Source organism: Prionailurus bengalensis, chromosome B1 (genome assembly GCF_016509475.1).
Source record: "Prionailurus bengalensis isolate Pbe53 chromosome B1, Fcat_Pben_1.1_paternal_pri, whole genome shotgun sequence".
Lineage (NCBI taxonomy): Eukaryota > Metazoa > Chordata > Mammalia > Carnivora > Felidae > Prionailurus > Prionailurus bengalensis.
In genome coordinates, this window is record NC_057344.1 from 59,614,352 (window position 1) to 59,638,010 (window position 23,659).

The 23,659-nt window shown below is 36.0% G+C and overlaps 1 protein-coding gene across 1 annotated transcript; it reads left to right on the forward strand.

Moving 5' to 3' along the window:
- The first annotated feature begins 267 nt into the window (after positions 1-267).
- On the forward strand, positions 268-22,770 carry CBR4 (carbonyl reductase 4). Its single transcript, XM_043565919.1, has 5 exons — positions 268-610; positions 2,881-3,001; positions 3,648-3,784; positions 6,281-6,415; positions 21,298-22,770. Exons 1-5 carry the CDS (start codon positions 469-471, stop codon positions 21,474-21,476), a joined length of 714 nt encoding a protein of 237 aa, XP_043421854.1. The 5' UTR covers positions 268-468; the 3' UTR covers positions 21,477-22,770.
- The last annotated feature ends 889 nt before the right edge of the window (positions 22,771-23,659 follow it).

The following is a 23,659-nucleotide window of genomic DNA, read 5'->3' on the forward strand; positions in this document are numbered from 1 at the left end:
CAAACTGGAATGGCAGGTCATCCGAACTCTAATTCCGACTGCCAGGTCCCAACGGGTATGGAGGTACTCTCCCGCCTTGATTCCTTTGAGTACATTTCCCACTGAGCAGTGCGCCCTTGCCTCTTCCATTCTTGCGTGAAGACTACAAGTCCCAGCATGCAGCGCAACTCTAATAGGCCAGTCCTCATCGCTCGGGCTCTTTCACGCTCGTGTCTCCCGTAGGGCGCAAGGCCTGGAGGCCTGTGCGTGCTGACGTTGATGCGTATACGTCATACTCTTCGCGCCTCTTCCCCCGGCTTCTGGGTGGCTAAAGTCCGGTGGCAGGAGGCGTAAAGCGGTGCTTTTTCCGAGGCTGTCTGGCGGTTTTTTTGGGGGGGAGCCCCAGTGGCTTAAAAACCCGAGGGAATCTGGATAGGGGCCGCCACTCCTAGCCCTCCTTCCTCCGAGTTTGCGACTCCGCGGTCCAAGATGGACAAAGTCTGTGCAATTTTTGGAGGCTCCCGGGGCATTGGGAGGGCAGTGGCCCAGTTAATGGCTCAGAAAGGCTACCGACTGGCCATCATCGCCAGAAATCTGGAACTGGCCAAAGCCGCCGCCGGTGACCTCGGCGGTAGGTACCAAACTAGAATTGTCCACTTGGGCTGCAGCTCGAGAGCCTAAAGTCTCCTCGTTTGTAAAACGAGGCCTGGCCTTTAAGGCTCTGAGGTTTAGCTGTTTGGCTTCCCGCGTTCAGGAGCAGCCTTTCCTCAGTGTGGACAACAGACTGGGTGGAGAACCCCTTATCACCGTTTCCCGCAGTGTTTCCTGCCACGCTGCCTGCAGCCAAGGGCAGAACAACTTGGGGTTTTCTTTGAGAGTTAGCAGTCTTGTGAGGCCCCATTAATTAAGCCCTCACCTCCCTGAGGCTAGTGCTAACCGTGAGGCGCTGTTTTGTTTTGGTGTCTGGAAGGAGGGAGACACAAACTTTCTTTGTAGGGTAAAGGGCTCACTGGTGCCGCGAGGTCCCGGGCGCCGCCTGGAGACTGGGCTGGGTGGAAAGGAGTTAAGGCAGGAAGAGTAGGCGTGTCAAGCCTGAAAGGCTCTGTATAGTTTTGCTGTGGGCTGTTTTGGCCCACGTGCAAATACACAAAGCAGTGTTTCATAGACAAAACTCTTTTTAGTACCAGCTAGTTTTGAGATATACCTGTTTTGGCTCTTTACCTCCATAAGCATTTAATAGGTTATTAAATTGTTTTGGTGGTTTTTACAAATGGACAAATGAGACTTCCAGATTCCTTTTTATTGCATTTAAAATTCTTTTTTTTGGTTGTTGTTTATTAATAATGGATTAGTAATTACTTTTCATTATTTTGCAAACTTAAGTCTTTTGATCGTAGGGAGAAGTAGGATGTAGGATAGATGCTAAGACGCTGCTATTGTTTACTTACGAGAACGGACAAATGCTCCTTATTCACTATCATGGAGGCATTGGGAAGTTTAGAGGCCTGGGATGCATCTGGTGGCTGTAACCTTTAAAATAACAATACTGATTGGTTCACCCTAATTGTGCACATGGGTTGGGAAAATATTAGGCTCTTTAAAGAAGCAAAACAAAATACAAGTTACAGAGCAGGGAGAAATTCAGTGAATGTTTCTTGCTGCTCATATTCACTACCATTATGTTATTCTGACAAGAGAGTGAGAAAGTGGTTTTCCTTATGGGGTCATCCCAAGCCATTAGTGTTTGCTGGAATAGATAAAAACTGTTGGTTGAGCTTCCAAGGGTTATTGTGGACCCAACAGGTTTTCAGATAAACGCCAACGGTGAGTCACAGAGGATGCTTTGGGCCTTTCATTTCCTTGAATTATGTGTTCCATAAGTGTTTGGTTTGCACACTGTTTCCAGAGACATGAGAGTGTAATTTTAGTGTTAACATAATAGGCAAGGTCAGCCAGAAAATAAGGAATTGTTTAGTTTTCAAAACCCCCTATATTTTAGAGTATTAAAATGATGTATTATTAAATAGAGAATGCTTTCTTTGAAGTGTATTCTTTTGATATTTATGCATTTTTAAAAAATGGACACTTAAAGGGAAGTAACAGTTGTTTTTAGTAAAATTATTTTTTTTGGTGTGTTTTTTAGTTTTTGCATTTTGTTTTTACAGCTTCCTGCTTTGTAATGGTCAGCCTTGAATAATAGTTATTCTAATATATGTGCCATAGTAAAAAAAAAAAAAAAAAGTGTGAGAAACCCTAGGGTATATTCTCAGGATCAGGAAACCAGTTAAACACAACTGTAACAATTAGACATAAATTTATTTTTTAAAAAAATGTTTGTGTATTTTGAGAGAGAGAAAAAGGGTGAGTGGGGGAGAGGCAGAGAGAGAGAGAGAGAGAGAGAGAGAGAAAGAATATCCCAAGCAGGCCCCGAGCTATCAGTGCAGGCTTGACTTGGGGCTCAGTCTCAGGAACAGCAAGATCATGGCCCCAGCTGAAATCAAGAGTAGAGGCTTAGGTAACTGAGCCACCCAGTTGTCCCATAAATTTCAAAAAAAGATAAAACCCAGAACACTGTTGAATTGGGTAGCATGGGGTCATTGTGGAAGCTATAAATATTGTTGGATGAGTCTTACAAAGCCTTATGAACATAAAAAGGGCCCTCCTGCCATTTTTTGTTGATGAAGAAATATTTTTAAGATTTACTTCCCCACCGACCTCCATCCCAATTTTATTAGACTGAACTCCATGAGTAGAGGAATCCATGACATAATCATCTTTTATCTGTAGGTTCTAAATTAGCACAGGTGTAGGTCCTAGTAGATGCTTAACAAATGTGTATTGAATAATTTTTAAATTCAAGTCATAATTTATAAGTAGTTCTAATTTAACTTTGTTGTCTAGGAGATCATTTGGCATTTAGCTGTGATGTTGCCAAAGAATGTGATGTCCAAAATACATTTGAAAAGATGGAGAAAAATTTAGGTCGAGTTAATTTCTTGGTAAATGCAGCTGGAATTAACAGGTTAGTCACAGACTTAAGTGCTTTTCTAATTGTTTGTTTTGGTATGAGTAAATATATTAACTTACTTTACTTCTAAGTGGAAGAAAATGTGTACTTTAAAAATTGGTCTATCTATACTTCTTTTTTTATATTGAGATATACAATAAGGGTACAATTTGATCAATTTTAACATGTAATCGCATTCATAGTGAACTGTAGAACATTTCTAGCACTCTAGAAGGCTTTCTTTAGTTTCTTCCCAGTTAATACTTATAGATAACCTCTATTCTGACTTCTGTCACCATTATGTAAGTTTTTTCAGTTCATGAACTTAATGGTATCAGAGTAGATATTTTTTTTCTTTTTAAAAGGTGAATTTAGGACAGAATACTTAGAATAGTATATTAATTTTCTTGCTAACAAGGCTTACTATAATATGGGATTTTCTCAGTTTATTTAAGCTTTTTTGGCTACTTTTAGCTGATAGGAATATTCGCCTCTCAGCCAGCTTCTAAGTTATCTTTTCTAGTTTATCACTTATTTTAATGCCTCTCAAATCAGATTTAAAATGGGACTCTCTAGGCTTCTAGCTCAAATATATACTTCTTGACTTTTTAAATTTGTTTTATCCCGTTTTTAATTTATATGCCACTGCTGTTTTTTGTAGGGATAGCCTTTTAGTAAGAACAAAAACTGAAGATATGGTATCCCAGCTTCATACTAACCTCTTGGGTTCCATGCTGACTTGTAAAGCTGCCTTGAAGACTATGATTCAACAACAGAGAGGGTCTATTGTTAATGTAGGTAAGTCTTCACCTGTGAAATTGTTTATCTCATAGTGCCATAAAAATATTTAATTGACTAATTTGGAGTTTATTCATGTGTGAAACTTGGATGAAATGGGTCTTTTTATTTGTGGAAAAAGGATTTGATTAGGTGATTAGTGGGTAAAACGGGAATCACGGATTCACATCTTTCTAGTGATCAAAATGTTAACATTTTTTTTTTAATGTTTTTATTTATTTTTGAGAGAAAGAGACACAGAGCAAGTGGGGGAGGGCCAGAGAGAGAGAGAGAGAACTCACGAACTGTGAGATCATGACCTGAGCTGAAGTTGGACACTTAACTGACTGAGCCACCTAGGCGCCCCAAGCTGTTTGACTTTTTAAGAGAAATTGGACACCCTGATTTTCATGTGAAACCTGGTTTTTAAAATACAGATAAGGAAAATAGATTGAAAAATTTTAGGTAGTGGAGGATAGAAAATGATCTCTACAGCAGTTATGTGTGTCACTGATAAATCTAGTACAAAGGTTTAGGAGGAAGTTTTAAGTGAATAATCTTTTTAGTTTTTTTAGAGTGACTGTAACTAACCTCTAGTTTTCAGTTCATCTGACCCATGGAGTAGTAGATAAACCACATAGGTGTGTTTGTAGACCTTAAAACGCAAAATGACTTAGAATTTTATTTCAGTTTGGTAATTTGAAAATAGCATATCATCTGCCTTTTAATTTTAAGTGGTCATACCTTAAAAGGCTGCAAAAGGGGAATGCTGCTCCATTAGAGTAAATGACCGTGTTGTTTTTAATATAGGCAATGGCTGTCCAAGCCAAAATGTAGGGTTTTTCTCTTTTGAAGATGAAACACGAATACTGTGCTAATAAGAATTAGAACATTTTTGACATTTACCCTTAAAAATGTAAGAAATAGGTTTTCTTAAAAAAGATTAGTAAATGATTAAAAACTAAAAGATTTAGTTGACCTTTGCCTTGTAACACAGCCAGGTAATGATTTTGGATTCTTAGAAGCTGGTATACTGGCCTGTATATATCACCTGATAATATGGGTGTATTGTTTAACTCTAAAATATCCCCTTTTTAGATATATTTAAAAAACCCACATCAGTCCTTTGTGTACATGCAAAACTTAGAATTGTGCGAAAATAATAATTGAAAATAAATTAGAATCTTTTTACAGAAAGGACTACTTTAAACTACTAAAAGTTCATTGATTTAGGAGTTAACACTCACTAGATAAGCAATAGTGTGTGGCATGAACTAAAGTTTCCTATTTGGCCTTTCTTCCATGCCTATATTTTTCTTTCTTTTTTGTGTCTCTCCATATTTCTCTTTCTCCCAAATACCCATTTCTCTGTCTGTGTTTTCTCTGATGTTTTTTTTCCTCTTTCTTCTTCTTCTTCTTTTTTTTTTTTTTAAATTGAGAGAGAGAGAGAGAGAGAGAGAGAGAATGTGCACACTTGAGCAAGCCAGGGAGGGGCAGAGAGAGAGAGAGAGAGAGAGGGGGAGAGAGAGAGAATCCTAAGCAGGCTCCACATTGTCAGCACAGAGCCCATCTCAGGGCTCAAACTCATGAACTGTGAGATCATGATCTGAGCTAAAGTTGAGTCGGATGCTTAACTGAGCCACCTATGTGCCCCTCTTTTCTCTCTTTCTGTGCTTCACAGTTCTTTTCATCTGTCATTAACTGGCATGTAATATATAATGTAGATATATTAATATAAAAAGTGTTTGGGGTGTTTTTCTTTTCCTAAAATAAAATTACTTTTTCGAAAGTTTTGTGAAGTTCTTGATTAATTTTTATATCATAAGTACAGGTCACTGGTGCAGAAAATTGTTTCCCCACTTCTGTTTTACCAGAATTTATTTGCATACAGTTGATATTTGAATTATAAATTATTCTTTCATATTCATATAAATGAGACCACCCAAGAATCTTTAGTAGGCAGTACTAGCTATAATACATCACTGAAGATAACTAAATTGCAGTTTTACAAAAAGCTTATAATGAACCTTAGTTAATTTAGATTGATGGTAGTTCAAACTTAGTGAGATTTATCTTCAGATGAACTATTTTTTTAGTTGGAAATGAATATGTCCTTAATCTGTGTTGTAGAATCATAAAATTAATCAGCCTTTGTCTGACTTTTTCTGGTTTTAACCTCTTCCTACTGGAAGCCTTTAAAAATACTATAGGATTTTCACCATGTCTCATCTACTAAGAGATGAGATTGGGTTTCTTTCACTTAATGGATCAGTTCTCAAGCCCTTGCCTGACATACGAAGTTTTACGTAAGCTTCTTTCAGAACCTGTTTTCTGTTTGTATCTGGAGCAGACTCCAACCCTAAGTCTTACTACTCAAATGATGCTGGTTAGAATTCCTAATTTTAGCAAAGGACAAGGTAAAATGCTTTGTGCCTTTGTTTGTTTCCTGTAAGATTATCTAAATATTCAAGTAATCCATTAATTGGTTTGAATTTGCTTTCATTTTATTTTTTCTAGGAAGTATTACTGGTTTAAAAGGCAATTCTGGCCAGTCTGTGTACAGCGCCAGTAAAGGAGGATTAGTTGGGTTTTCGCGTGCTCTTGCTAAAGAAGTAGCAAGAAAGAAAATTAGAGTGAATGTGGTCGCACCAGGTCAGTGAAAACTTTTTTTTTTTTAAAAATTGAAGCATAGTTGATATACGCTATTATGTTAGCTTCAGATGTACAACATAGTGATTAAAAAATGATGTGTATTATAAAATGTTCACCATGATAGGTGTAGCTTTCATTTATCTGTCAGTATGCAAAGTTTTTACAATATTACTGACTATATTCTCTATATTCTACTTTCCATCACTGTGACTTATTTTATAATTGGAAGCTTGTACCTCTTAACCCTCTTCACCTATTTTGCCCATCCCTTCATCTTCCTCCCCTCTGGCAGCCATCAGTTCTCTGTATTTATGAGTCTGTTTCTGGTTTTGTTTGTTTTGTTTTTTAGATTCCACACACAAGTGAAATCATGCTATTTGTCTTTTTCTCTCTCTTATTCACTTAGCATAATACCCTCTAGGTCTGTCTATGTTGTTACCAATGGCAAGATTTCATTCTTTTTTATGATTGAGTAATATTCCGTGTGTGTGTGTGTGTGTGTGTGTGTGTGTGTGTGTGTGTGTGTGTATCACACCTTTATCCATTTATCCATCATGGTTGCACATTTAGGTTTTTTCCATTTCTTGGCTATTGTAAATAATAGTAGATTAAACAGGGGGGGGCATATATTTTTATGAATTAGTATTTTTGTTTTCTCTGTGTAGATATCCAGAAGTGGAAATACTGGCTCATATGGTATTTCTATTTTTAATTTTTTGAGGAACCTCCATGCTGTTTTCTATAGTGGCTGTGCCTTCCCACCAACAATGCTCAGTGGTTTCCTTTTCTTCACATCCTTGCCAATACTTGTTATTTCTTGTCTTTTTGATACTAGTCATTCTGAAGGTATAAAGTGATATCTCATTGTGGTTTTAATTTGCATCTCCTTGATGATTATTGATGTTGAGCATCTTTTTATGTGTCTGTTGGCCATCTGTGTGTATTCTTTGGAAAAACGTTGAATCAGGTCCTCTGCTCATATTTTTTTTTTAATTTTTTTTTTATAAATTTTTTTTTTCAACGTTTATTTATTTTTGGGACAGAGAGAGACAGAGCATGAACGGGGGAGGGGCAGAGAGAGAGGGAGACACAGAATCGGAAACAGGCTCCAGGCTCTGAGCCATCAGCCCAGAGCCTGACGCAGGGCTCGAACTCCCAGACCGTGAGATCGTGACCTGGCTGAAGTCGGACGCTTAACCGACTGTGCCACCCAGGTGCTCCACTCTGCTCATTTTTTAATGGGGCTATTTGTGGTTTTTTGGTGTTGAGTTGTAGAAGTTGTTCATATATTTTGGATATTAATTCCTTGTTGGATATATCATTTGCAAATATCTTCTCCCATTTAGTAGGTTGCCTTTGGTTTTGTTGATAATTTTTTCCCGTGGAAAAGCTTTTTAATTTGATGTAGTCCTAATAGCTTATTTTTGCTTTTGTTTCCCTTGGCTGAGGAGACAGATCCAGAAAAATATTGCTAAGGTGAATGTCCAAGATGTTACTGTCTGGCCTTTTCTTTTCTTTTCTTTTTTTTTTTTTTAAGAATTTTATGGATTCAGATGTCACATATAGATCTTTAATCTATTTTGAGTTTATTTTTATGTATTGTGTAAGAAAGTGGGCCAGTTTCATTCTTTTGCATGTAGCTGTCCAGTTAACACAAGTTACTAAAGAGACTGTCTTTTCTTCATTGTATATTCTTTTCACCTCTGTCACAGATTAATTGACAATGTAAGAATGGGTTTATTTCTGGGCTCTCCATTCTGTGCCATTGATCTATGTGTCTGTTTTTGCGCCAGTACCATACTGCTTTGAATACCATAGCTTTGTAATATAGTATAAAATCTGGGATTGTATTACCTCCAGCTTTGTCCTTCTTTCTCAAGATTGTTTTGGCTATTTGGGGTCTTTTGTGATTCCCTATAAATTTTAGGATTCTTTGTCCCTAGTTCTGTCAAAAATTACTGTTGGTATTTTGATGGGGATCACACTGAATCTGTTGATTGCTTTGGGTAGTATGGACATTTTAACAATATTAATTTTTCCAGTCCATGAACATGGAATATCTTTACGTTTATTTGTGGCATTTTCAATTTCTTTCATCAGTGTCTTATAGGGTTCAGAGTGTAGGTCTTCTACCTCCTTGGTTAAGTTTATTCCTTAGTATTTTATTCTTTTTGGTATAATTGTAAATAGGATTGTTTTTTAAATTTCTCTTTCTGCTGGTTCATTATTAGTGTATAGAAATACAACACATTCCTGTATTGGTTTTGCATCCTGCAACTTTACTGAATTCATTTATTACTTCTAGTAGGTTTTGGTGGACTCCTCAAGATTTATATATATCTATATAGATCATGTCATCTTCAAATAGTGCCAGTTTTATGTTTTTCTTTTTAAATGTAATTTATGTATACTTATGGCTTTGTACAGTAATAGCAAAGATTGTTCCTGTGTTTATAAGTACATCAGCATCATCAGGCACTTCTGAGAGAGTATCAGAATAGGAGCATGGACTCTTCACTATTCATAAATTTTTTTTTTTTTTAAGGTTTATTTATTCATTCTGCAAGAGAGAGAGTGCACACGCATGCATGAGTGCAGGGGAGGGGCAGAGAGAGAATCCCAAGTGGTCTCCACTAAGCACAGAGCCCAATTTGGGACTTGATCCCATGACCCTGAGATCACAACTTGAGCCCATATCAGTAGTCTAATACTTAACCAACTGAGCCACCGAGGCTCCTCATTAAATACTTGGGTAGTGAAATTTGTGAGGGTATGACTATATCTTGACAGGACTTAAATGGCTACATCTGGCCACACTGCCAGTCTGTGCGCCACCTTCAAGAAGGAGACCAAGGGGCGCCTGGGTGGCGCAATCGGTTAAGCGTCCGACTTCAGCCAGGTCACGATCTCGCGGTCCGTGAGTTCGAGCCCCGCGTCGGGCTCTGGGCTGATGGCTCAGAGCCTGGAGCCTGTTTCCGATTCTGTGTCTCCCTCTCTCTCATGCTCTGTCTCTCTCTGTCCCAAAAATAAATAAACGTTAAAAAATTAAAAAAAAAAAAAAAAAGAGAAGGAGACCAAGAGTAATGCCAGTTTGCTTGCATAAACCACATTGCATTTTTAAATAAATGATTACTCTCAAACTGAAACCACAAGAGAAACTTCTCATTTAAAAATCAGTTATAAATTAAGAACTCTTAAGAGCTGAATGTTAAGAATTTCAAGGTAGGTAGGGGGTGAGTATTGGTAACATATCCACTAGTTGAACAATTCAAAATGGTACACTATTGGAGAACTATTTCCATTTTAAGTGTTCTCTCTCTTCTTGGAATATTCCATTGATTTATTGCTCATTGGCATACATTTGCTAGTTAATTTAGACTTTGTCAGTGTCAAAGCAGAACTTTCCAAGTAATGCATCTATTACCTAAATATGTTTCTTAAGTTTATCTTATGGGAACAATACTTATTTATATTTAAAATATTTGAATGGGTCTATAATAAAATATGCTTTTAATAACAGCACAAACCAGAAGGAATAATCAAACAAGGATGCATATGTGATGACATTTGCACATTTAACTAAGCAGTCATGTACTGACATAGTAATTTCTCTAGAAAGTCAATATTCAGACAGAAAAAGAATTGCTAGGGATCACATGTTTGTTTTTAAAATAGACAAGATGCTCTTCACTGGACTTCGTTGTACTCCAGAGAACTACCCAGGATTCATGTTAGAGTTTCAAAACAAAGAAAAACTTGAAGGGTAAAAAGATATTTACACAGACTTGGGGAAGAAACATCCTTTTTGAAGTCAGTCTATGAAGTAGCAAGATTTTAACAGCAATTTTATTTGTGGTTGTTTCCTTAATGAATGGATGGGGGCTCTGAGGCTCATTGTGCAATGGCATGGGAGGAGGAAAGTGGTAGGACATGGTAACAGAAATGAGAATGTGAATACCCTGGCACCAGAAAGTACTATTACATATGCATGAGGCACTGCTTAGAGGAACTAAGGTTCCTAACATCAGACATATGTTGAAGTGGCCAACAATGAAGATGACTGTTTAATAGATGTGGCTTTTTAATAATTTTCAAAATAGTAGAAGTCACAGTGGGAAACTTGCAATAGAGCTAGCCTTCTGTAGGAAATCTATCAGGAACACTTGTCTTCTTGTTAAATATGTAGGAAAAACCAAGCCAGCAGAGATGCAATTCACTTGTAAGACAAAGCAAGTTTGATTTGGGCTAAGTACACAGAAATCAGAGACTTCTCAAGAAAACAAGTAGAACATTATTGTGCACCTGTTTCTTTTAATGTGCTGACTTTGGGCATTCCTCATGGCTTGAAAATACTGGTGGATTAAATGGGATGCAAAGCCAATTAACTTGGTCTGTCAGTTACAGGTAATTGGGAAATATTAAAACAGTGATTAGAATTAATAGTGTAGTTTGGTAAAGGCAAAACAAATTTTCCAATTCTTAACTTATGCTAACGGTTTAAAATATAAATTCAAATATACAATTTACATCTGGTTTTTTGGTCTTCAAATTAATTGCCTGAAATTTTAAACAAGTTCTATTCAATAGCCATCTGTACTCATGAACAAAAGCATTCTACAGATCACTTAAGTCCCTTTTAAAAATTTCCTCCAATTTAAATTTCCACATTATGCTAAATAATCTGTAAGATGGAAAGGGAAAGAGGGATGAAGTGTCAGTGTGTTGATATAATCTTCAAGATAATTATAAAGCCAACTTTCACGATACCAAATGCGGGCACAGAGTTATAAGAGAAAACTTTTGCCAAAGCTTATCTTGAAGTGGTTTAGTTGCTCAGTTTGAGAAAGGGACCATATTATAGATTCTGGTCTCTGTTCTGATCTACAGATGTTATAGGCCTCCCAGAGGGGACTGAAACAATGCAGCATATAAGCATCTATCAGAAGACTCAGTGCTATGCAGTGTGTTTAGTTCACAGGATAATAGAAGCAGTTGGAATACCTACATAAAAACATACTAAGTTCCTAAACATGAACTGCAAAATGGTCATAACTATATGTCACTCTTCAGCCAAAATAGGGCCAGAAATGTTGAATAGGTAAGTATTAATTACAATGACTTTAAGATTAGTCAGAAACCTTCCTCAAGTACCATCCCAAAGTGTACAGACCAGTTAAACATGTATAAAATTAGTACTAATCCAGCTAGAAATCCAAAAATGAAAATTACGGATGCTGCATCAAGTATCTGGGATTCCATAAATTTATAAGCAGACAGTATAACAAAATAGACTCTAGTTTTAAGAAAACATTATAGTTCAGTATCCCCAAAATATGAAGAAGTCTCACAGTAACATCAAAAATCATTTTATCTGGAAGTTAGAACCATTTAAATGTACAAATTTGAAAATAACAAAATGAATTAAAAAATAAGAGCTGTACAAAGTTGATGTTTAATCTTTAAAAAAAATTTTTTTTTTTCAACGTTTATTTATTTTTTTTGGGACAGAGAGAGACAGAGCATGAACGGGGGAGGGGCAGAGAGAGAGGGAGACACAGAATCGGAAACAGGCTCCAGGCTCTGAGCCATCAGCCCAGAGCCTGACGCGGGGCTCGAACTCATGGACCACGAGATCGTGACTTGGCTGAAGTCGGACGCTTAACCGACTGCGCCACCCAGGCACCCCGATGTTTAATCTTTTTAAAAAAAGATTTTGACAAGTCCATTATTTCAGCAGATTGGTTAACAAGCTGTTAGTTCTCATGTGAATTATGTGGCAATGCTGTTCACTGGAGGTGCAGAATGGAGAGCTTGGTTCTTTGTGATTTGTCAGTTCAGGAGATCATAGGTAGTACAGACAGAAGTTTTAACTTACCAAGGACATGAGACCATGGCATTATTATAAAAAGTGTAAACTATCCTTGGACCAAATGGATATAAAAAAACCAAAAACATACACAAATTACCTGGATTAGTAAAGAGGGTGATAAAAAGGTGCTAAAACTCAAATCTACATTATCACTCTTTGGTGTGATAGAAGTTTTGCATAGATATTTCCTTGGCTTTTGGATAAAATGATTGTTTTTGTATACCTGTGCCAGTTAGCCATGGGATCTTTGTCCTAGCTTACTGTAGGTATTGAAGAATTGATTATCTATATGAGAAAAGACATTTTGGTTCATTGGTTGGTTGTTTGAGAGTGTTAGGTTGGAGTAGATCTTTGCCACTTTTCCATTTCAAGTCACTAATGACTCCAGCTTGTATATTGGAATTGGTGTTTTCTTTGTCAGTGATGCTGAACTAGCAGGGATCAGGGAATTGTCAAAATGTCCTGATAACCCTTGTGCTCTGTAATGTGACTTCATCTCAATGAACATTTGATAAATGACTGTGGTTTCGATACAGCCATTTTGGGGGGCAGGGGAGGAAAGAAAAGAAAATAAACTAAAACCTGTAGTCATTTTGACACTGCTTTCTGTTTGTGTATGCTTATGTAACCTGGTTGATTTTTGTGTTAGCTTAGTTAAACCATATACAGAATTACTTGATTCTCGATTACTTGAGATTTGGGATGTATGTATTTGCTTCCCTCCTTTAGGGATTGCAGTAGTGTGGGTGGTGAAGAGTTAGTTCTAGTTCATGATGATCTAAAAGTTGAATGATTTAAGGGTAATGCAAGTGTTTCTAACTCATAATAATAACTCAGCAGATTTCCTGAAGTGTCTCCTATATGCAAGGGTTCCAAAATTATAAAAAAAAATGAGTAAGATATTTCTGCTACAAGCAGCTAAGTACAGTGATAAAGACTGACATGTAAACAAATAATTACAATGCCGTATGATGAATATAAAGTAGAGGAGCATATATATATATGATGCTATGGAAACACTGAAGAAGGAATCCTTAATTTTGTCAAAGTGAATCAGTCGTCAAGGCAACAGACTAAATAGTGGGAATCCAGTTTGTATACAAAGGGAAGTTTTATGAGTGTTAATGGAAGTGTGTTTGTATAGCCTTTCCTAAAGATTTTACTTTCCAGTGCCAGTTTGTACTACAGAAAAAAAACCTTATTGCTAAAAATGTGGCCATTTCATAGGGTGACCTTTCTTATGTTGGGGATACATATTTAGCAGGATTCATAGTCTGAATATGTTTATTGGCCAGAAGTGAAGTGTAAGTGGAAGTAGAAGAATTAAATTGATTCTATGGATTATTTATTTATTTTGGGTAGTAATTTCAACCAGATTTGTCATGTCTTTTAATAGAACTGACAAACCTCAGAATTAACAAATATGTTTCTTCTTATGTCAGTTTTCCTGGTCCCCTTCAAATGGAGTTTCCAGTTAAGGAAAACAATTAAGAAGCAAATCATAACAGAAAAAGCAAGAAAGGGAAAATAATAAGTTAGGCCATTAATCCCTGCCTAATATTATTGACTTTTTAAAGATCAGTTAGTTACTAAGCTTTGGTATTCAAATATAAAATACATTTCTCATCATGGATAAATCTCACTGATTAGAAAATATTGAATATGAGAAACAATATTTGATAAATTGAAACTATAATGCATACATAACTTTAAAAATGTGTTTTCAGTAGATAACACAAACATGGTACAAAATTCAAAAGTATAAAAAGGCATAGATTGACAAGTGAGTCTTCTCTAATCATCTAGTTTCTTTTCTCAAAACAACCACTAGAATTAACTAGAGTCTTCAGTATCTCATACACAACCCAATAAAGTATGTGTGTGTGTATAAATACATATAATATATAAAAATATAAATCTGTATTTATGTGAATATACAATATGTGAATATATAAATATATATATATATAAAAAGAAAGCACAAATTGTCTCATGCTGTTCGTAGAGTTCTGTACCTTGGCTTTATTCATAGTGCAGTAGTGTATCTTGGAGTTGATTCCACATTATTCTATATAGAATTGCTTTACATTTTTAAAATCTCAGCTTTATGGAAGTATAACTCATATGTCACGCAGTTCACCCATTTAAAGTGTGCACTTCAGTGGTTTTAGTATAGTCAAAGAATTGTTCTATCATCACCACAATACATTTTAGAACATTTTCATCATCCCAAAAGAAACCTGTAGCCGTTAGCATTCATTCCCCATTTCCCTCCAGTCTCCCCAGCTTCTAGCAACCACTAATAACCTACTTTCTGTCTCTGTAGAGTTCCCTATTCTGATACAGTTCATATAAATGAAATCATACAATATGTGGTCTTATGTGAGTGCTGTGTCACTTTTAGTGGCTGAATTAAAAGACAATAATGTCTGTCTTAGGGGTGTACCATAATTTATTTAACCTGTTGCCTCTTGATGGGCATTTGGGTTGCTTCTGATCTTTTGCCATTATAACTAATAATGTGGTGACAGTACCTGTGTGCAATTTATCTTGTACATGTATGAGTATATGAGTATAATCCTGGAAATGAAACTTCCAAGACTCAAAGGGTATATGCATTTTAAGTTTTGACAAGTAGTACAGCATTGCATTTATTTGTGTAGGATACCTTAAGTGTCTACCCTTTCCCCCCTTTTTAAGTTGAAGAGCTTTTACATTTACTACTTGGAGAAAATCTTGTTGACAAATGCTTGCATAAGCTTTGCCGCTACTCAAAACAGATATTATTTTGGTGCTCTTAATATGCCACTTGATATGGAGATGATTTTTCACACTGCTTTCCTATATGCTTTTACAACCATAACATTAAGACATATGAAATTTGTTCTGGTTAAAATCTTAGTCTAGTTTCTGACAACAACCTTATTTGTTCTTCTTTAAAAAAAGTGTCTGGGGGGGCGCCTGGGTGGCGCAGTCGGTTAAGCGTCCGACTTCAGCCAGGTCACGATCTTGCAGTCCGTGAGTTCGAGCCCCGCGTCGGGCTCTGGGCTGATGGCTCAGAGCCTGGAGCCTGTTTCCGATTCTGTGTCTCCCTCTCTCTCTGCCCTTCCCCCGTTCATGCTCTGTCTCTCTCTGTCCCAAAAATAAATAAACGTTGAAAAAAAAAAAAAGTGTCTGGGGTTATTTTAATTCTTTCTATATACCAAAGACTTGATACCTGAGCTGGTAGGTGTATCAATTAGTTTACATCCCACAATTGTTAATACTGGTGATAGGCTAAAATCCTGGCATCTTATTTAAATACATGGTCTGTGCTGTACATAAAAGCTTTCAAAACTAAAGTAGTGACCAACAGATATGGAAATGAGATGCTGTTTATTTATATAGCTAGCCAAAAATGGATAAAAGAAATATGTTTTCTTTAGAATTTATCAAATATAGGGGCGCCTGGGTGGCGCAGTTGGTTAAGCGTCCGACTTCAGCCAGGTCACGATCTCGCGGTCCGTGAGTTCGAGCCCCGCGTCGGGCTCTGGGCTGATGGCTCAGAGCCTGGAGCCTGTTTCCGATTCTGTGTCTCCCTCTCTCTCTGCCCCTCCCCTGTTCATGCTCTGTCTCTCTCTGTCCCAAAAATAAATAAACGTTGAAAAAAAAATTAAAAAAAAATAGAATTTATCAAATATAAATTCTCATCGGACAAGAACCATGTACATGATTTTATGAGGAAGAGTATATCTGTACCTTTTTAAAAACAATTTACTGAGTGTGTTGTCATGTTTGTGGAACTAAAATGGAAGACATGCACTCGACTTAGTACAAGGATACATTTTAGTTATCTGTTTAAGGAGTGACAGCTTTGTATTTAGCTGGAAACCCTGAATTGCCCAAGTGATCAGTAACATCATTTGCTAGACAGTGGCACCTACTGGTAGTTTGTAATTTTTATAACCCAGCTTGAAAGGCATTGTAAATACATATGTAGTAAAGCAAGTAGGAGAGCAACATTTCCAGAACTTTATAAATAAAGTAATAATGATATGGAAGAGAGGCCTGTGGGGCCAAGGGGAGAGCACAGTTTGTGCAATACAAGCACAAAAATGAGCATGTTTAAGGACTACTAATATTTCTGCTCAGGTCTTATGATATATGATAGAGAATCCAACAGGCTGTTTATATGCGGTCAGTGTCTTGGGTTGTGAATATATTTTTAAATGAGGATCACACGGTTCATGAGCTATAGCATAAAATGACATTGAAATTTGGTAGAGCCTGGAGTAGCTTATCATTAGAGACTAGCTACATGTTTTTTATTTGATTTCTGATAAATTTGGGGATGATATACATGAATTCTTAAAAGCTGAAGGCAGATTTTTAGGGCAATAAAATCATTTTATTTTATGCTATTGTATGGTGGATACAATTATTATATTGTATGGTGGATACAATTATTATACCAGCCATATAGTGAACGCTAATGTAAGCTACAAACTTTACTTAATAATGTATCAATATTGGATCATCAAATGTACTACCCTAAGGCAAGATGGTAATAATTGGGGAAAAAATGGGGTAATGTGCTCAATTTTTCTGTAAACCTAAAGCTGCTCTGAAAATAAGTCTATTAATTAAAAAAGCTGCTGATAGTGACGAGAGAAAGGTTCTTGTTCCTTGGACCTGTTCTTGGTCTCAATATCAAACATCATATTCAAAGAGGAAAAGCCAGTATTGGTGAATTCATCCCTTCCTTTCAACTTGGCCTCTCATGCCTACTTTATTTTAGGCTTTCGGTGTAGAGTTCAGGGATGGCTATGGGATCCTCAGGGATCCCATGAGGATTGTCATTATAACTATTCATTCAAAGACAGAGACTCTTAAAACTGAGAACAAACTGAGGGTTGATGGAGGGTGGGAGGGAGGGGAGGGTGGGTGATGGGTATTGAGGAGGGCACCTTTTGGGATGAACACTGGGTGTTGTATGGAAACCAATTTGACAATAAATTTCATATTTAAACAAAACAAAACAAAGACCTGGAGAGAATCTGTGCAAACTTCCCTTCATGAAATAACACCCTTATCCAAACTTGAGCAGTAGAGGGAAAATCTTCATGTAAGGTGGGTGTTTGAACATCATGATCTCAGTTCTGGACTTCTTGCAATCATTGCTGGATTCAGGGGACACACATCTCTCTCCTTCTCAAATTCGACCTAACATGGACACAGATTGTAGCAGGGCTGAATCCAGGTTGTAAAGTTGAACAAGATCTTATCAAAAGCTTCAAGATACTTTATTCTGTTCCATGTATCTCACTTACCTGGTTGTTTTTTGGAAGACTATAGTCTGCCCTCATGGCCCATATCTGCGGCATAAGACTTCTTTTCACCTCACTGGAATTGTCTCACTGTTTTGGGGTGCCTGGGTAGCTCAGCTGGTTAAGTGTCCAACTTTTGATTTTGCCTCGGGTTATGATCTCACTCATGGGCACGTAGCCTGCTTAAGATTCTTTTACTCCCTCTCCCTTTGCCCCTGCCCTGTGTGTGCGCTCGTGTCTCTCTCTCTCTCTCTCTCTCTCTCCCTCTTCCTCCCTCTCTCTCTCTCTCTCTCAACAAAACAAAACAAAACCCAAAAAACCTTGTCTCACTATTTAAATCTAAGATTTGCTTTTCAGTACCTCATGCTCTGTTCTAGATCTGTCTTTTTTTTCCAAGGCGGAATGCCTTCAATGGCCTCTCACAGATTGTGTGGCCTTATTCTTTGTCTCCAAAAGGACAGACCCATAAGGACTGATATCCAGCCGGAAGCTGGGCAAATGAGTTTCTTTCCACACAGAGAATGAATAAAAACCTAGATTAGCATCAGCGCTTCCTGAATTGGAGCTATTCTACTTGAGGGTCCTTGTAGGGGAGCCCACTTTCCTAATCTTCAAGTTAAGTAGTCATTTAATGAGGCATACTTTTCATCTTTGAATCATAGTTTTGTAGAGCTAAAGGAAATCTCAGAGGTCCATCATTTTCAATCTACTTATTATATGATACAGAAATAGTCATACAGTTTTAGATAGTACATGACTTTGCTTGAGTCATAGCTTCGATAGTATTAGCAGAGTGGGGAACCAGAATCTAGTTTAATGTGTCCTAATCCAAGGGTCTTTTTTTTACCACAAAATGCTGCTTTTGAGAAAAAGTTACTAGGACCAGTTAGAAGTTGAGCCTGGGATTTGCTAACTGATTGTCACAAGGTCTTTCTTGCAAACCATTTTTACTGTAGTTTTTTTGAGTTTTTTCTCTTTCCTTTCTTTTTTTTTAAGATTAAAACACATTATTGATTTTCTGTTGAGGGCTTTGAGAGTTAGTGGAGAAACATGCCAGTTTTGCCAGAATTAAAACAACCTTAGATTAAAATAAGTGTATCATGAACTCTTTGAGAAAATAATGTCTTTTAAATGTTACGTTCATAATTTTAATTCCTTCAGCTTTTTTTTTTCTTTTTTTTTTTTTTTTTTTGACAGAATGAGCGTGAGTGGGGGCAGGGGGTATAGAGAGAGGGAGAGAGAGAGAATCCCAAGCAGGCTCCACACTGTCAGCACAGAACCTGACAGGGTGGCAGCAGGACTCAAAATACGAACCATGAGATCATGACTTGGGCTGAAATCAAGAGTCAGGTGCTTAATCGACTGAGCCAGCCAGATGCCCCTAATGCATTCAACTTCTTAAACATGTGAGATAGTTTTTTTTTTTTCCTAATACACTCTGAGGTATCTTTGAAAATAAGTGTGTCCAAAGACCTAAAACTTTGGATATCAAGCAGTCCCATGATAGTGCTTTTTAAGGTAATTTGGATTGCCTGTTGATCATTCTGACTCTTCACTGTAGATGAAGTTTCATTTACAGTTCACTTGAAATTCTGCAGAGGCTGGTTATCCAGTGTTATCTGTGTCAGCTGCTTCTCTTTATTCTTTTTTCCTCTGGCCATCTCATTGTTCTTAAAGATGAAAGGGATTGAAGGAAATGTTGCTGACTTTTTAAATACATGTAGTAGCAGAAGAGGTCATATTTTACAGTGTAATCTCACAATGAAACAGTGAAGTCTCACTGTCTTATTTCACAGTGAAATCTCACAATGTAAAATTATTTTGTTATTCCAGGCCCTCATTACAGACCATCTGAAGTTAGTACTGTGCATCTTTTTCAGTGACTTTTTATTTGAATACCAAAATAATATAGATCTGTTGTAGATGATTTGGAAAGTACAGACAAGTACAGAGAAGAAAGTAAAAATCATTACTTGTAATGCTAGTAATTAGTGATAACCACTGTTAATATTTTGGTGGGACTTTTTTGTTAGTATATATATTTTTGTTTTCTTTTTAATAATGGGATAATGCATTTGTAACCACCTTTTTAATATGCAAATATTATTTTCCACTTTTAAATATTCTTCTATAGCATCATTTTTCATAGATACATATTGTTCTATCATGTGGATATACCATGATTTCTTTAAACAGTTCCTTTTTGAAAGACATTCAATTTGTTTCTGGTTTTCCCCTAATAAAGTTGTCACTGTCATAGGCCTTGTGATAGAAGAATCTATGATTATTTCTCATAAGACTTTTTAGAAACTGTTTGGATATTTATGAGTGAAATCTAAGGCAAAGAACAATTAAATAATAACATAGTATTACATAATAAACCAGTGACTTAATGTTAATTTTCAGTATAGTGTTTAGTTCACATTTATCCTTATATTTTAAAATGTCACTGTATTTAGGTTGATTTACAATTTGAGTGACAAATTTAATTTTAACATAAGCCACTTTGAAAACTGTATTCTTGAGATTGCACGTTAAAGTTTCACTTCACATGTCTGACTTTTAGTCCATATATTTTTCATGACCTTAACATTTTAAAGATCTTTTCTGTTGTTAATTTCCTGAGGGTTAATTATTTGCTTTCTTTTTAAAAGTTTAAGTCATTGAATACTATACAGTATAGTGATTATGTAATTGAGCACTTTATTGGTAATATGTATTTGTCTCAGACTAATCTCACAAGATTTTCTTAATAAATTCAGAATTCTTGCATGTATCTACAGTATGAACCATTTAGAATTGGTTGCGTAATATATAGTACTTTATACTATAAACCTCTACACGTTAGAACATGTTCTTTTTGAGCTTTATTTCATATACCAATGCCATGTTAAATTTTGAATTTTCAGTGTATTATGCTTGCATCAGAATTGGATCATTTCAAGGATGCCTGGGTGGCTCAGTCAGTTAAGCCTGTGACTCTTGATTTTGGCCCAGGTCATGATCTCATGGTTCATGAGCTCAAGCCCCACATTGGGCTCTGCCCTGATAGCTGAGAGCCTGCTTGAGATTCTCTCCCTCTCCCTCTCTCTGCCCCTCCCCTGCTTGTTCTCCCCACCCCCCCGCCCTTCTCTCTCTCAAAATAAATAAATAAACTTTATAAAAAAAAGAATTGGATCATCCCATAAGATTTTTTTCTTATGAATATTGGAAATATTGGTCTTTCTGGTCAACTATCTTAGCTATAGCAAATGAAACTAATTTTTGTCAGAACTGTCGAATCAGTTCATGTCACCACCTTTCTTCCCTCTAACCCTACTACCCCTCTACCCTCAATCAAGTAAAAATTACTTTTTTGTGATACTTTATATATAAGGATATTCATCAGATGTCCTTTTATTATATTTAGGGGTACAAGTGAGTGTTTCTTCCATAAACTATAGGTTCCCCAAGGAATGAAATTTTTATTCATGTTGTATCTACCCACTTGTATTGTGCTATGAATTGGGCGAAATAATTGGGAGTCAAATATTTTGGTGTTATTCAGTTAAACTTAATGAACATGCTTGATTGCTAGCGGAACTCTGTATTTCCTAAACAAGTTTATTGATAATCTCAAACTTTCTGATGCAAATTGATTTTTATTTAGAATTGCGCAGATGTCTTAGTATCTCTAAGTGTCAACTAAATAAACATTTTTCTTTTAGGATTTGTTCATACAGATATGACGAAAGACCTGAAAGAAGAACATTTAAAGAAAATTATCCCTCTTGGGAGGTTTGGAGAACCTATTGATGTGGCACATGCGGTTGTGTTTCTTTTAGAATCACCGTATATTACAGGGCATGTTCTGGTAGTGGATGGGGGATTACAACTCATGATATAATTTACAGATTATTCAGTTAAAATAGTGATTATAATCAAAGGCACACTTGGGCTGTTGATTTATTTGTATTTGGGCTGTTGATACCTACATGGGTGACATTTGGTAATCAAACTTATTGATGCTACAAATACTATTTCCATTTTTATATGAATATGTCTAAAAAGAACAGTGTGTGACCAGTTGTGTTTTCTAAATGCTAAGAACCTTATAGGCTGTAGCAATCTTAACATATAGACATTTGCAAGTGCTATAAACAGACAATATTTTAATTTACATATTTTGATGCGAAAGTGGCAAAAATTATATGGTCTGATGGTCATGAATTATTTCATTGTATCAGGCAAAATTCTCTAGAAGTTAACCTTGTGAGCCATTGCTAAGATAAGAGTATTTATAGGGCATTGGTTAGTTGTCAGTATTTTAGCAGTCCTGCCAAAGTTAAACATTGTATTCCTTTTACATATGCCTTAGAAGATCAATTTTTATACAGGTTGGAAAAAAACATCAGTTAGATACAGGCATAAATTTAGAATCCAATTTCTTTGAGTGCATTACTCCTGATTAAGCAGCTGGGCAAAATAATTTATAAATACAAGTGTGGTACAGTTGATCCATCCTATAGAATTTCTCAAAGTGATGTGTAATAATAACCCTTAAGGTTTTAATATCTCGTATAGTAATGAGCTACATAGATATTATCAACTTAGGAAATAGAAGCAGTTTTTTTGTGTGTGTTTTTTTTATCCTCAAAACACTAATTTTAGCAAACTACTTAAAAACAGTGTAAGAAATTATGACATTTTAAAAATTCAGAATATTTTGTATGAGTGAATGTAATAATTTTTATTATAAAATTTTAGAAATAATTACTTACGAATAGCATAAATGATACTTTAAGTAAATATGCAGTAACCGTGAATAAGATGTCTTTATAAGGAACAGTTAAAGCATTAATTTTAAAAGAAAATATTTGCCCGAGAATGGAAGACACAAACTGAAATATCAGGCAACATCTATTTTGCATTGAACTCTTTTCTGGGGAATAGTGTGATATTTTAAATGTCACTGGATTCATGTTGATTTTTATTATTTATCATTTTGAAATATGGTTTAGATATTTACTGTACTTTAAAAAGTAAGTTTTATTGGAGCTGAACATTATTTTATGTAAACAGATTTTATTTTATATTGCAAGTCAGTGCAAAGGTGTGAATTGGATGTACTAAATAAATGCAATGTGATAAAAGTAATAAAAATAAAAAATAAAAAGTAATAAAGTCAGATCTAATTTCTATGTCAAGCTTCCTGATTCCTTAAAAAAATTATTTTAAATTTATCTTCAACATAATCTTTATTTAAAGAAGTTTATTTAGGAAGTAAGAAAGTTAATTAGTGTGAGTAAAATGAGTGTCACTAATCAAATTGTTTACTAAATGCTAGCATGGTAATACTTGGATTTTATCAGGCATTAACAGTTCCAGGTGCATAAAAGAAATGGAGCAGTCTGGATGGTTTCCAGTGTTGTAGCTGATGCTTTTAAGGTAGGCGAGGTTATGGAGAGGAGTAGGCCATTTTTCTAATGCTGCCTCACCTGCAGGCCTTTAGCTACCTACATTTCTTCTTTATAACATCCCACATAGGTTTGAGTTTCTTTCTCTGGATATCACGTCTTCTGAAATCATCAGTGAGGGTGATTTGACTGGTGATTAGGAAGAAAGCAATACATTTCACTGTTAATGACATTAAAGCTACAGATAGGTTTAACCTTTAAGTGTGTGTGTTTGTACTTCAAGAAATAAAACCTTTTTAACTGTTACACCCCCCTCACCCAGGTCATAACAAACTAGTAGAATACGGGAAGAGATCTTGAAATAGGTAAAATAAGCCTTTACTGTTCCATTCCAGGCGAATTCTCCTACTCCCTCTGACCTGGTAGAGTTTGCAATTTAATGCATGCATCCTGTTGCTCAAATCAGTTGGCAGGTGTTTTTTATGCACAGCCATTCAAGAACTTCAGTGAATTCTTAACAACTTGGCAAATATACAGTTGACCTTTGAGCAACATGAGTTTGAGCTATGTGGGTCCACTTATATATGGATATCTTATAGTACTGTAAATGTATTTTGTGATTTTATTAACATTTTCTCTAGCTTTATTGTGAGAATACGGAATATAATACATA

Coding starts and splice junctions, on each gene's coding strand:
- CBR4 (XM_043565919.1), top strand. CDS start 469: ATGGACAAAGTCTGTGCAATTTTTGGAGGCTCCCGGGGCATTGGGAGG. Junction 3,002..3,647: donor AATGCAGCTGGAATTAACAG/GTTAGTCACAGA, acceptor TGTTTTTTGTAG/GGATAGCCTTTTAGTAAGAA. Junction 3,785..6,280: donor AGGGTCTATTGTTAATGTAG/GTAAGTCTTCAC, acceptor TATTTTTTCTAG/GAAGTATTACTGGTTTAAAA.